Genomic DNA, 14,736 nt, shown 5'->3' on the forward strand with positions numbered 1-14,736 from the left:
TGGGCACTGGGTTGGATATCATCGTGGGCGCAGCACGTCAAAGGCAAGTTGTGTGATGAATTGAAGGAGCAGCCATTGCCATTCGGAAGCTCATGACGGGTTATCTTTATGTGATGTTGAGTCTTGTGAAGTGTACAGTCTGTATATACATGTTGCCAAGATGCGGCTATTTTCATGCCATAACAAATCAATATGTAAAGCACCATACTACGTAGCATATCATCACACTTTATTGAAAAAGCATCACTGGACTTGTACTGTATTTACTTTTCCACTCGCTTGCTCTGGCGTCCTGCTTGTGTAAAAGAGAGCTCCAAAGGTGCTTTCGCAGGGAAGCAAGGTGGTTCTCCGGATGTGGTGCAGGTGGCATCATTGGATGGTCACTTATGTATTTCGCCAGGCAGTCTAAAAGGAGAGTGCAATAAATATAAGTAAATTGTTTTTCCAATGATTTCTAGCAATAAGTGAATGAAGGAAATCTGCTCTAATCACTTCAAAAAAAGTTTAAGATAACAAAATGCAGCAAATGTCACACACAAACATGCTACCCAGGACGCAAGCCAGCACAGGTTTATTTGCAGTGAGTATGCATACACATGCATCACATTGTTTTGCAGATTTACATGGAATTTTTGTATGTTTTTTTGCCAAAGCCACGCCTCTTCTCATCTGGAGGTTGGCTTAACTGCAAAATTTAGACACATGGGAGCTGTACTCAAAGCCTTATGGGGTGGATATTTGGCTTCTGATTTTGCATAATTTGTCTGCTCTTCAACCACCCAAATTCCTGTCAAATTCAGAGAGCCACAATTTGGCTACACTGTCTCTAACGCATGCAGGGGAGATGCAAGGTGCAAGCTGTCTGATTTGTCCATTCTATCATTTGTTAGCTTTACTTGTTGCTCGTGCAGTTGGTGAGGAAGTCGTAACTTTAGCATTTGCCATATAGGCATAAAAGATTTCATGTAAAAGCTGTATAATGGCTGGCTTGCAAGCTTTATTTAGCTGCAAATGATGGCAACTAATGTTTTAAAGTGAAGCTTTTTTTGCCTCTTCTCCCAACATTACGGGCGCTGCAGCTGCTATGGTCTTGTCATGCGTGCCGTTGGATTTCTTGCAACATTACTAGATGGCGCTCACCTCTGCACATCCTGACCGGCGCTGCTGCCCCAGCATTTCACCGTTAGTGTGTATTGCACGTGCTGTGCTGGTTTTAATTTCTATGCGAGAAAAATGCAGCTGCTGGGCTGTGATAGTGTAAACATTAGAATCGTCCTTAGTCTGAAGAGAGCGCTTTGAGCTGGAATCTCAACAGTGTGTTCGCCATGTATGTAGAAGGAGCCCATTAACACGCGCCAGCAAGGCGTGCAGTCGACGTCGAGGACACCCAGACTTGAAAGAAGTGTCACACAGAACAGGAGCGTCTTCGCTACGCAGTGAAATGTAGTGCAGACCGCGAATTTATGTATACATTGTATACATACAATTACAATAGCTAATTGAAGTATGCACAGCCTCATAATTCAATTAAAGTTTAATATTTCTGCCATGATGCGGTGCGCCATGTGAGGCAATGACAACGCTCCATTCCTTCTCAGAGATTATGAACAATGACTCGCAACAACGCCTCAAGCAAACACATCTCCCTGTGTGTTCTGTGGGCTATGCAGACAAACAGAAGTGGTGCATGCAAGGTAATGCTTAACATCAACTCGCCACTTTCGTATTGGACTAAACACTGAAAAAATTACAAACTTGCCACTGACATCACCGTTAATTATTGTCAATCAAAGCAAACAATGTGTGCTTCGTGTACATCGATTCTCACAGTGCATGGGATCTGCCATTTTTTTTCTACTTTTCAATCTCCATATTGCTACTTTGCTAAGGTAACCTACATCTTCAATGTAAAAAAAGCCCAAAGAAGCATCTTAACGTAATACAGAGCAATCTTTCATGCTCGTCTGTTTAAAAAAACATATTTATGTAGGAAATGAAATCTTCGGCAGAGTGTTGATGCGACTACAAGAGTACCTGGTACTTTGATCCATAAAACAATTGAATCTTGGCAGAAGAATGCCAGTTACAGCCACACTATACAGTCCTTTCTAATCCAGGCTGGCGGAAAGTGCTGGAATTCCGCATGATGCCCAGCACCTTGCTTTTCTTGGCACCGACAAGAGGCATGAAAATTTTAGGATGCTTTGCGTAGAACAAGATCAGCTATGCAGATCAGAGCGTACATGCGACTAATGTTCGAGGTGCTTTCTTTGTGTAGCAGTTCTTTCCTCATTCTTATGCTTAAATAAAATGAGATCACTGAAAGTATGCCGAAAGTGCTGATAGGCCATGTCTTACAAACTTCAATAATCAGAACATCTAAAATCAAGAAAGCGGCTGACAGATGGAATAGCACACAGTGGTATGAAGGTTATAAACATGGATGAGGTGCCTCAGAAAGGCTGACCAACTTTTGAGCTATCTTCGTCAAAAGTGGCCTGGTCATCCTTGCCATGTTAGTTTTAAAGGACTAGTAGGGTGACATCACGTGCAGTTGTTGTCAGTGGCAGCTGGTTGTAAAGGGAGAGACTTTAAAGAGAATGAGCGCTGTCGTCTGACGTCTGTAAGCATGGTTCCTAAGACGAGGGCACAAGACCGTGAGAATAGGAAGGCGGCGAGAAAAGAAACAAAAGAAAAGGAGAAAAAAAGAGATGCCAAGAGGTAAAAAAAGAAAGACAAGAAAAAGAAGGGCATGGGAGCGTGTTAAGGAAGTGAGGGGTTAGGGAGCATTCAGGAGTGTCATTGGCGGCATCTTTCTGCCGTTTTAGAAGAACTGGTCAGGCGGTCAGTGTGCGAGTACCTAACAAAAAAGACCCCAAAAGATATCAGTTGAAAGAATGACTTGAGTAGCGTAGCAGCAACGCGTCGGGTAATGTTGAAGAAATTAAGATGGCGACAAGGAGTCTGGGATGCAATGTATGTGGTAGCTGGCAGGCAGAGGCATGGTGTTTTAGGGATGTCAGCCTCAGTAGCTCAACGCAGGTGTCGTCACAGTGGTATATAGAGCTGGTGATACCCTGTGTGACTGATGCGCAGAAAAACGTATCCTGGCATCTGGGATTTTGGATTGTGGTGGTGAGGGTGTTCAAAAAATATGATAGAAAACAGACAAAAGGGGGGAACTGAAAGTGGAATAACAAATAGGAGGGTTACATGAGCAAAAGCGGGCAGAGGCAGGTGTACATGGGAAAAGGGGTCATACAGTTGATATAAACATTAAAACACGAAAGAATGTATTAAATTGAGTAGTAAGCAGGTAAAAATTAGAAACGGTGGAATAGGTGAGGTTAAGAATTAAGTTTAGCTGGTGGCACAATGTGTTTTGCGCCTTGGTTGATGACATGAGGCTTTCCGATTTAAGTTACAGCTTTAAAGTTTTTAAAGATTCTAAGTTGCTGTGTTAAATTGATTCCCATTGGATGTAGGCATTTAAACTTGTGTATGAGGTATGATTCCAGATATTTCCTCTAGCGAGGTGAGCGGAAATTTGTAGTCTATAGAGCCTTGCTTTGTCACATATGACATGTTCATTGAAGTGGCTGGCTACTCCTTTAGGTAAATTGTTTTGTATCTGCGCGGTGACCGTTCAGTCTTTTATGATTTTTTTGTCCTGTCTCACCTATGTATTATTTGCTACAAGTGGCACATTCTAGACAGTAGACTACATTGCTTGATGTGCAGATGAAACTCGAAGTTACGTTGTTTGAGTAATTTGATGCTGTACTTATTACTGTAGTAGTAGATTAAATATGTTTGCATGTAGAGCACCCGGGCGGCCACAGGGACTGGTTCCTAACTTCGTTGTTGTTTTTAGTTTGGCACATACAAGAATATCCTTAATATTATAGTGTTGCATCTCAAGACTACTCTGGGCAGGGCGGGAAAAATCTTGTTTCTGGTTGCTGGTGAGAATTGGGTAGTATTTATTGAGGATGTTGTTCATGTTTGGGAGTGTGAGAATTTAGTAGTAAGAAGAGGCGCTGTTCTTGTGATCCTAGGGTGGGGCTTGAGCACGTCGGCTCAGTCAAGTTTGGTTGCATCGGTGCAGGCTTTCTGAAGGGCACTCTTTGGGTGGTTCCCGTTTGATAGGGTTTCTTTAGGGTGATCAAGTCTATCTATGTAGTCTTGGTTTTCAACACACATGTGACGTAGCCATGTGCTTGGCCTTTAAAGATGCCTTCTTTGCAATGTGGCTTGATGGTGGCTTGTATATTCTAGGTACTGTTGTTTGTCAAAAGGTTTCCATACAGCATTGTCATTAGTGTCCCAGTGTCAATGTATATTGTTTAGTCCAGAAAGTTTATGCGCTCCACTGAAGATTTTGATGCGAATTTTATTGTTGGCTGAAAAGAATTTAGAAATCCTACATATTTATCTAGGCTGTCTTGACCATGTCACCATATTATGAATATGTCGTCTATGTATCGTAGGTATGTGTGGGGCCTGTCAGTGCAGCGCAATAGGAAGTCTGTAGAATCCCCATAAATATGTTCGCATAAATATGTTTTCCCATGTACATCTGCTTCCGCCCGCTTTTGCTCATGCCACCCTCTTATTTGTTATTCCACTTTCAGTTCACCCCCATATTTGTTCTTTATTCTATTTTTTCGAAACACCCTCACCAACATATTCCAAAATCCCAGGCGCCAGGATACCTTCTTCAGTGCCTCAGCCACACAGGGTATCGCCACTTCTGCATACCGCTGTGATGACACCTACGTTGAGCTACTGGGACTAACGTCCCTAGAAAGACCGTGCCGCTGCCTTCCAGCTACCCTATGCACTGCATTCCAGACTCCTTGCTGCCATCTTAACTCCTTCTAAATTATCCGACGCATTGCTGCTATGCTACTCAAGTCATTCTTTCAACTAATGTCTTTTCGGGTTGTTTTTGTTACTCGAGCACTGACCGCCTCACCGGCTCCTTTAAAGCCACAAGAACATGCTGCCAAAGACACCCCTGAATGCTCCCTAACCTCTTGCTTCCCTAACACCTTCCTATGCCCTTCTTTTTCTTTTCTTGTTCTTTCTTTCCCTCTTGGTCTCTTTTTTTCTCCTTTTCTCCCCGCCTTCCCACTCCCACTATTGTTCCTACGTCTTAGGAATCATGCTTACAGACATCAGGCGACCGCGCTCATTCTCCTTCAAGTCTCTCCCTTTACAACCAGCCACTCCTGACAACTGCATGTGACGTCACTCTACTAACACTTTAAAACCAACATGCCGAGGATGACGAGGCAGCCTTTGAGAAGATAGGTCCTCCTAACGAAACGTTGGCCACCCTTTCCGAGGCACTTTATCCCTGTTTATAACTTTTACATCCCAATAATCAGAATAGTGTTTTGAAATTGCATGGCTGTGAATGCTGCAGATTGTAAAGCAGCACATCAGTTGACCACAGTCAACTTTCGACGGCAGTAGTTTAAAAAGCTTCTTTTAGACCATACAATTTGCCAAGCTGTGTCGGAACCCAATTTTCTTGAGAAGCATTATTTCAAAAAAGTGAAATGAAAGCTGCAGCGTGAAAAGCTACAATAACGCATGCCAAGTCTACATTCGAAATTTCAAAGACAATGAGGTGCTTAAATGTTCACTTCTGTTAAGACAATGAGCAGCAGGTGAATGCAAGCTATCAAGGTCCTGTCAAAATTAACCGCTCGTGTAGCCACCCGACTTTCTTGATTGTTTTTAATTGAAACTAATTATGGGGGAAACTTTGTGGGCGATTTTCGCCGGAAACCCATATCCCGAAATTATGTTGTGCTGTTTTTCATACCCACAGAGACATTTAAATTGTGTGTCGAGACACAGTGCATATACAGCAGAAGAAAAAGATATAATATATAGGCACTTGCCTAATTCTTGCTTTGGCATTTCTTGTCGCTCTGTATACATCATGTAATGCTAACTCATTCAGATAACTTGTAGATATGCAGTTATGTTTCTCAAATGAGGTGACTGTTGACTTACTCTTCAAAGCAGCCACTTTCTCCGGTGTTGCCGGAAGCTTCCAAGATGCGCGGCACATTGTCCGGCAGGCCTGTCCAGTCAGGCTGCTTTCACCTGCTTGCACTGGTGTCCACAGGTGCCATGCCACCTCTAATGGGCACTTTCCGTCGGAAGCAGACTTGAATATGTAATGCCACTTGTTGAGTTGCATCACAAATCCCACACCAATCTGTACCTGCAATAGATATGAAGTGTTTTTTTCCTGAGCAGTATTCTTAACACTAAAACGCACTTGTATAAAACAATATGATATAGGTTAATTAGATCCGTCAATTTCTGATGCAACTCTATAATTTCCTATTTCTGCCCCTCGAACAAGTTTAAAAAAAACTGGGGTTAAACCCAACCTCACCAAGAAATTCATTTTTGTGTAAAGGATTCAACTAATAAAATTTTCCCATTTTAAGGGCAGCAAACACTCATATTTCGTACAGTCTAACCTTGCAATAATGAAATTAACAGAGAAAGCGAAACAATTGATTCAAATAGGCGCACCGCCATGCAGAGAACAGTGCAAGAACGAGTGACGTCAAGGCCTCCAAGATTGCAGTGTCACACGGAGAACAGTGAAGCACGTTACCTAGAGACCTACGCGCGCCAGTCTCCAAAATCCACCACCATCACACACTACATGGCCTTGTTCTAAAGACCATTGGAGACATGCCTTGAAAGTAAGATTACCCTTGCATGGTTTAAAACAAGTGAATTCCCTTGTGGGCTCTGAAAACCACTCGCACCACTCACTCATCTCAGCAGTTATATTTTCGTCATGACTAAACTGCAGCGACGAATGCGCCAAGTCCCGTCACAACTTCAAACTTCAGAACTCAGTGTGCACGCTCCTTTTACTGCGACCAGGTTTGAAATGTTTGTTGTAACAGTACAGCGCTAGTACAGCGGCAGCGGAATTCTCTTTAGGGACAATTGCACCTTCTACATCTTTTTGTAGGTTTTTGCGCAATATGTGCGTTGCTGTTTTTTGTCATTAAGCCCTTCAGTTGATGTCTAGCGCCCGTTCAGACTGTGTCTCTTTGTGTGTGTGTGTGTGCCCTTGCACTTGTCATGATGTCCAAGTTCAGCTACCACCAACTAGAACTAACTTTTGCATTAATCAGAAGTACATATTAGCACGCTTTATAAAAAGCCAAAGGATTAGCACTATGCTGACCGGAAATGAGAAATGGTAAGAATATTCTGGCTGAAAACAACATTTCATGTTTATCAACACTGACGGGCAAGTAATTAAGAAAGTTGGTGTTTACTTTTTGAGTGACACAAGGGACAGAAAGAAGACAACAAGACACAAAAGCTACCAATTCAACATTAATTTTGGTGCAAAAATTTAAGATAATATTTATACTGCGTGTGCGCTTGCACTGCACAAGCGATCTTTTAAGACAAAGGGCACAAGTTGCAATACAAATGTACAAAATCATGATAAACAGTACTTGCATAAAAATAGAACAAATAAGCACGGAGTGATCACTATTCCGTGTCATTTAGAGAGTATTCCTCTTTGTAATGCAATCATAATGAGCACTGGCTGACAGATGTCCCTCTTTTTTAAATGGTATGCCTCAGTAATATTGTTGATCAATCGGTTGCCTTAAGTAAACAAAAGAGATGAACAATCTAAATCTGGCGTACATCACCAGTTGTGTCAATGCATTGTCAAGTGGGACGAGCATGCTTGTCCCTTGAGTGAATAATGGTGCTCTCCTGGGCACATGCTTATACAGCGGCCAGTCTGCCCCATGTACAAGACCGTCTATTCTTAGTACGAAGATGGTGCAGAGTGGCCGAACTCCGCGGATTGCCAGCGCGCATTGCATGGCTGTGCAACGGAGCTAAGCGGCGCAGGCGCACAGGGGCTTAGAGGTGGGACTTCATGTCATGTGTCATCCGCTAAAGCATGGCGTGCTCCCGCACTTTAGCAGATGACACGAAGCTCCACATCCCCCCTGCGCCATGCACGCTGGCACTCCGCGGGGCGTGGTCACGCTGAGTCGTGTTCGTGCCAAGAGTTTACGACCCTGTGCATTTGACCAAACATACACATGAACAGAGGCATAGAATACACTACTAATGACGGACACAAGACATATTTAGTGGTAATTTATACAAATCTCCTTTGCCTGGACGCCTTTCTCAATGCGCTTGTGGAATGCTATGCACACATATTTCGAGAGAAAAAATAAAGTAGGCAGGTATGCCGCACAGTCCACAAGTGAACTGAGAAAAGCGAGCAGGCAAGCGAGGTACGCTTGGTTAAACATACCACGAAATATGTCTAGTGTGTGTTAGGGGCAGTGTACTGCATTCCAATGTTAGGAAGCTGACAGGCCAGGAACTAAATATGTACCAAAGAAATCACCACATTTTACTGAGAAGACCGGCATGCTCGTCTGACTTGGCCGTGCATTGCCGCGATAGGGCTTTAGGCCAGATTAAATTAGTTTATCTGTTTCCACCCACGGTGAAAAATTGACAAGAGAAATCAGAGAGGCATGCCACAAGACGTGTGAGCAAGCCCCCATTATGAATGCATGAAAAAAGGCGTCCTTTCTAGATGACAAGGGATAGAAATTAGTCTGACTATTCACCTTTTTTTATGCAAATACTGTTTATTGTGATTTTTTGCCTTTGTATTACAACTCACATTTTCCTTCTGAAGGAACTTGTGCACAATATAAGCACACATTCAGTGTTATTTTTATTCCTTCTATCAAAATATTCAGTCATCACTGGTCATGTTGTATGGTCTCCCTTCCTTCACTGTGTAAATTTTGTCCTCAAGTTATATGAACTGACTGGCAAACTCAAAACGACACTACAAATTTCACCTAGAGGATACGGCTGGTTCTCAGAAAATGCACCAATACGGCGACAGGTGTCTGTTGGCACACTGTAGCCATAATGGGTGGAAGCTACCTTTGACATTGCTGCAATACATCAGTTGTCACATGGCTACAACCCTTAAGAAACAACAGAAATGTAAGTGCACAGCAAAAACAAGCAGGTTCATCAACCACAAATTTGACTTCAGCAGCCAGAACATAGACAGTTTCATGTAGCTAAAGCATTAGCTAATATGTGGAAAATACATGCACAAGCACCCTTAGCTTGAGATACCTGCATACCAACATAAAACCATGAGTTGCAGTGCATATGATGCTTGTTCTTGACACTAGTATTTTGTGAAAAATACTTTTTGGATTACGTACCATGCTTTCAATTCATTTGCCCAGTAATCAAAGGCTTTTGACAGCATTACACTTTGTACTTGCTAGTTGAAAATATTCTCACGTGAACAGCACCAAGCAGAATAAATAGAAAACTGCCCACTGTGCTAACCAAATATGTGGAGAGACCCAAAGTAATAGAATTATTTCTGGACCGCTGTAGACTTAGAGCTTGTTGGCTGATAGTCACTATTAAAATTACACCACTGCCAAACAGATGTTCTGTGTGGTGCTGTTGAAATCAAGTTCACTTGATGAGCAACATAGCAATAACCAGCAAATGTTTAGCAATAGCGAGCAGGCAATCTTGCATGTGCAAAACTGCATGCTTATTTAATGATAGTGCATCAATAGACTGAACTATGTACCAACTATGTGGTCTATGCAGTATAGACAAAGTCGAAAACGATGCAACTGGACACAGACTCTGCCACAATGCCTACTTGCATGAATGGGTATAGCTTAAGAAGAATATAAATAAATGTAGAGAAAGAAAGCAAGCTTACTAGAAAACTCTTCACTGCTGTAGTACTTACAGCACAGTGAATACTGGCCTTCATTTACCATTTAAAGAAATTCAAGCTCGTGTCTATTGTTCTGGGAACTTGAGAAATAATTGTGAAAAAATGGAGAAGGTTAGGCTAGTTGGCGTTGACACAGCTCCTGTTACATAGTTACTAGCACAAACAAGGCGTACGGAATAAAGGTCGGACTAGCCAAAGCGGTAGACTTCAACTGACAAGCTTTATTCAGAAGAAACATGCAAACAGGCCACCGCATGCTCAGTTAATGTGGAGACAGATGCATAAACGAATGTACCACATAGGGGATAACGAAATGCTCATAGAAGCTGATAAGCATCCACAAGAAGCCATTACAAAGCATTCACCAGATTTTTCTGAAGACACAACACTTATTTATTAGCTGGTACCAGTGATGGAGTGCTTATGCATTCATCAGCAGCTTTCGAAATGCAAAACACCTCAAACATTTCCCTATATAACTGCCTGGCAAACTGACTGAGCACTTGTGTGCTATGAAAACATGGGGAGCACTTATGGGTACTTTAACAGTGATCAGCCAAGTAGCCAGCGCCTGTGAGAGCATTTACAGCATTCCGGTACTCCCCAAGCCACTCATTCAGGCACCTGTTTGTTCAATATACCACTTTCCGCAGGGAAGTGCAATGTAGCATACCACCACTACATTTCAGTTAACAAAGCAGGTGACATGCTCCTTAGTGCATGTACTTTGACGCCCGGCAATGTTTACCAACTTGCATATTCTTGTGAGCATTAGCGGTGCCGAAAAAATGCCTACACCAAACTTGTTCGCCACCTTTCTTCTAGGCGGTGGGACACCCTGTGTATGTATGGCAGAGCTGCACGGCTACCACTGGGACATGCGTTACTGCACGTCCAGTGGGCAATGTGGTAGTGCTAATGACTTTCTTGTTGTGCTGGCTTTGCTGTTAAAAACATTGTGGGTGTTTTCGAACAGTGTTCAGTAGGACTCAAGTTCACACATGAGTTGCCAGAAGATGATCACCTGCAATCATTCGATATTCGTATAATTTTAAATCATACTTTCCTTATTATATATACTCTCTTAGGAAAACGAAGCCCTTGCTCGACTACCGTTTGGCATACTCCATGTTAAAGGATGCATAGCTCCTAGCTGCCCGAGAGCTGTTCTGGTTAAATCTTGTGCACCAGGTTTCCTGCAGCGCTCAGCAACAAGCGAGCCATTTATGTAGGGCCGGGTATCTCGATAACACTTTGGTGTCAACTACTGGGAGCCTCATTAAAGAGGTAAAAACAGATCTGGCAGCTGCTCGGTGCAATAACGCACGTCCCAGTGGGCGCCCTGTGGCTGTGCCATCTGTACATGGGGTGTCCCATCACCTAAACAATGTGGCAAACCAGTGCAGTGTAGGTGTTTTCTTCAGCGCCACTAGAGCTCGCAAGAATGTGCAGGTTGGTAAGCAACGCTGGGAATCAGGGTACATGCACTAAGGAGCATGTCACCCACTTTTTTAACTGCAATGTGGGGGTGGTATACAAGATTTCACTTCCCTGTAGAAAGTGCTGTATTGGACAAAAGGGCAGGTTCTTGAATGAGAGGCTTAGGGAGCACCGGAACGCTGTAAACACTCTAGCAGGCACTGCCCATTTGGCTGACCACTGCCGAAGATGTGCTCGTAAATGCTACCTGTGTTTTCAAAACAAGCAAGTGCTCAGACGGTTTGGCAGGCAGTTAGATAAGGAAATATTTGGTGTTTGGCATTTCAAAGGCTGATGATGAATGTGTAAGCACTCCTTCACTGGAACTCACTGATAAAGGAGTGTTTGTTGTACCTTGAGAAGAACCTGCTGAATGCTTTGTAATGGTTTGTTGTGGGCAGTATTGGCTTTGTTGCGCATTTGGTTTCCTCCCATGTGGAACATTTATTTATGCATCTGTCTGCAGATATTTTTGAGCATAAGGTGGGGCCTCATTGCGTGTTTTCTGAATAAAGCTTGTAAGTTGAAGTCTAGTGCACTGTCTTGTCCAACTTTTTTCAATTAGTCTTGTTCGTGCAAGTAAACCTCACAATAATTGTAATACCAATGTTAAACAATGGTAAGCATGCTGCATGCTTAGACCTGTGACATATTTGGCCCATTACACTTTTAATCCTTACGTGTGCAGAAACTGCACAAGCGTGTATCCTAAACGAAAAAAAAAGTGGATATAAAAGGTGTAACACAGGAAAGTTTCAAATCAATAAAACAAAATAACAAGAGGTAGATATAATGTGTACTAAGCAAAATAAAATGTAACGTGCAGCCAAGTGATTGATGCAAGAAAAAATAAACCTCAAGACATGTTAGGTCTAGTTTTAAAGTGAACAAAGTAATGGTTACATAATGTCTACAGACACAAATAAGCAGCAAGTTGAATAAAGTTGAGCAGATATTTAGCCTATTTAGTAAGCACTGCTGAGTAATATGTCCATAAACTTATTGACGAATGATACCGAGATCCTACTTTTGGAAACACATAAACTTCAGTCATACCTGACCAGACCATCCGATTACACACAGTGCTGCTGCAGCCATAGCTCCTCCCTGACGTGGACACTGTTGTTGGTCACGGCCTTGCCCCTGCAAGATAGGTTCTGTGTTAACTTATAGCAGTGGCACTTTAAAGAAGTCATTGTGAACACATGCAAGGAGCACAGAAAAAGTCACAAAAACAATGTTTGCACCACTGCAGGGTGGGAACAGAGCACAAGGTCAAAGTTACTGATGAATATTGTGATAATAGGGACCTCTTCATGACAATAAAATTTTTAAGACCTACAGCTACAGTACATTACAAACAAATGTTTGTTTACGTAACAATTCATTTTTTTTCTATCAGTTAAGCAACTTTCCCTTGTCATCTCTAGTTATGTCAAAGTTATGTCAAAACACCTTGTCTCAAAACGTAAGCTGTAGTAGTAGCAAGCCGTAATTGCTTAAATTTTTTTGCCCGAACCCTATGAGGGAGATTTTGTGCGCGATGGCTTTGAGCGAGAAAACGGGCCGTCGCGCGAACATATCGCTCGTTCTTTGTCGCCTGGTGCTGTAAATCTAGAATTCGTCGCTCGTCGCCCAGAAGTGCTATGAGCGAACAGACAATAGCGCGAAGCCGGAATTGTACATCAGTCGAGTACTACCGCTTGTTGCACGGAACAAGCAAACGACTATTTTGATACGTGCAAGGTTAAGAACCTACTGCAAGACTTTAAAGAAATGTTTTACGCTGTTCCTTTGAGTAAAACACAGCAAACTAAATTAATAAAGCGCACTTTTGGCGCGTATTTGCTGCCCTCATACCGGCAACACCGGGGAGACGGCTCTCAATGTCGTCGCTCGCATAGGGTACGACTTGTACGGAACGAGCTAGCGCGACACCCATCTACATCGCGTCTCTGTCGCGCGCAAGACCGCTCGCATGGGGTACGACTTGTAGGGAACGAGCGAGCGCGACAACCATCTACATCGCGTCGCTGTCGCGCGCAAGATCACTTGCATGGTGTTTATACTTTTTCCCAATAACTGCTCACAAACCGACAACCGCGTAAACAGACATTATTTTCAACCTCGAAGCATAAGTAAGAGAGGAAACGTCATTGCAGTAAGAATAGGTAAAGAGGCAGATGAGTCTTTATTATCCAACTTTAGCAGAAAAGTGGCAGCTCGCGCAAATGAGGACTGTTGCCGAACCTAATCCCTCTCACCGGAAGGAAGCGCTCACCAAGACTTTCAATTTAGCATTAAGCCAATAAGCTTGCGCAAGCATCGGCACAGTCAATGTCGTCGCGGGAGTTCGATTTCTTACGCTCGCAAGGCACTCTAGGCACACACGAGAAGCAAGCACAGCATGCGTGTACTCACCTTTTAAATGGTACGATGCGGTCGAAAAGCGCCCTCCAAGTTGCCGGAGCTGCTAAGTTATTCCCGCATACATGCAGTTGCGTAGTGGACGACCTGCGGAACGCTAATAATGCGCATCATTTCTTTGCGGCGCTCACCGAACTCTCCACAACCACCACGGACAAAGGGAACGCACTCCATGGCATGAAAATCGTTGGTCCACGTTTGCCTGGCGCACCACGCATACCGCGAGTTTGCAGCGAGACACAAGCTATCTTCTGGCACTTTTGTGCACGCGAACTATGTCACAATTCATTAGAGCAAACGCAAAAACACGATCAAACAAACACATCGTAGCAACTCGTACGACCGACAGCACATGTAAACAAGAGAACAAGACTGGTGGATGGATACTATGAGCAACCACTTTGAAACGGGGTGGTGGGTGGCGCCACCTGTGAAATTGGGAGTTTGGTTGGCCTCCGCTATGACTAAAATAATAACCAGCACACACTCGCTTTGTGCCTTGTTGCGCCCAACTGCATATAGATGTTGCAATACATAAACAACCATCGCACAGTTTATATTATCCGCTATACTTTAGCGTAGAAAGAAATTCTATGACGTGTTTTCGATTTCCAGGAGCTTCCGTCGCATGCGGGCAGTAAAAAGATGGCCTTCGAGATTCGCGTATGCCATTCTTAGGAAGCCTTCTCTGGGCTGTAATTTGAAGAAATATATATAAGAAGGTTTAGTAAACAAGAAAAAGAAGGTGTAGAAAGTGAGGGGGTGGAGCCCCTAGCCCAGAACTCCACTGGCTTGTGCGGTCCGCCGTGCCTGGTCGAGGCTCGCGAGCCAAGTCTCCCATTGCTCCCTTCCGGAAAGTTTGCCGCCTACTTTCAGCTGTTTTGAAGCCCATCCATGCCCACCCACGACGCCTTGCGCTACTGCCCGTGCAACCTGCGCCGTCACTTCGTTTTAAACGACTTGTTGCTTTCGTCACCCTCTACTGTAGCAATAGA

At 43.4% G+C, this 14,736-nt stretch overlaps 1 protein-coding gene across 2 annotated transcripts; it reads right to left on the reverse strand.

Moving 5' to 3' along the window:
- Nucleotides 1–208: 208 nt before the first annotated feature.
- Nucleotides 209–13,840, reverse strand: LOC142584889 (uncharacterized). 2 transcript variants are annotated; one of them, XM_075695219.1, is made up of 4 exons: nucleotides 13,736–13,840; nucleotides 12,371–12,457; nucleotides 6,031–6,244; nucleotides 209–405 (listed from the first exon to the last, which is right to left on the reverse strand). In XM_075695219.1, exons 2-4 carry the CDS (start codon nucleotides 12,410–12,412, stop codon nucleotides 230–232), a joined length of 432 nt encoding a protein of 143 aa, XP_075551334.1. In that variant the 5' UTR covers nucleotides 12,413–12,457; nucleotides 13,736–13,840; the 3' UTR covers nucleotides 209–229. The 2 variants fall into 2 exon arrangements, with proteins under 2 accessions (XP_075551334.1, XP_075551333.1); XM_075695218.1 differs by lacking the exon at nucleotides 13,736–13,840 and adding an exon at nucleotides 13,175–13,239.
- Nucleotides 13,841–14,736: the final 896 nt, after the last annotated feature.

This window comes from Dermacentor variabilis, chromosome 6 (assembly GCF_050947875.1).
Source record: "Dermacentor variabilis isolate Ectoservices chromosome 6, ASM5094787v1, whole genome shotgun sequence".
Classification (NCBI taxonomy): Eukaryota; Metazoa; Arthropoda; class Arachnida; order Ixodida; family Ixodidae; genus Dermacentor; species Dermacentor variabilis.

Excerpts from the sequence above, each read along its gene's own strand:
- LOC142584889 (XM_075695218.1), bottom strand. The coding sequence starts at position 13,216 with ATGCGAGCGACGACATTGAGAGCCGTCTCCCCGGTGTTGCCG. Across the intron at positions 6,245-12,370 it reads TAATCGGATGGTCTGGTCAG|GTACAGATTGGTGTGGGATT; the intron begins GTATGACTGAAG and ends TATCTATTGCAG. Across the intron at positions 406-6,030 it reads GAAAGTGGCTGCTTTGAAGA|ACTGCCTGGCGAAATACATA; the intron begins GTAAGTCAACAG and ends CTCTCCTTTTAG.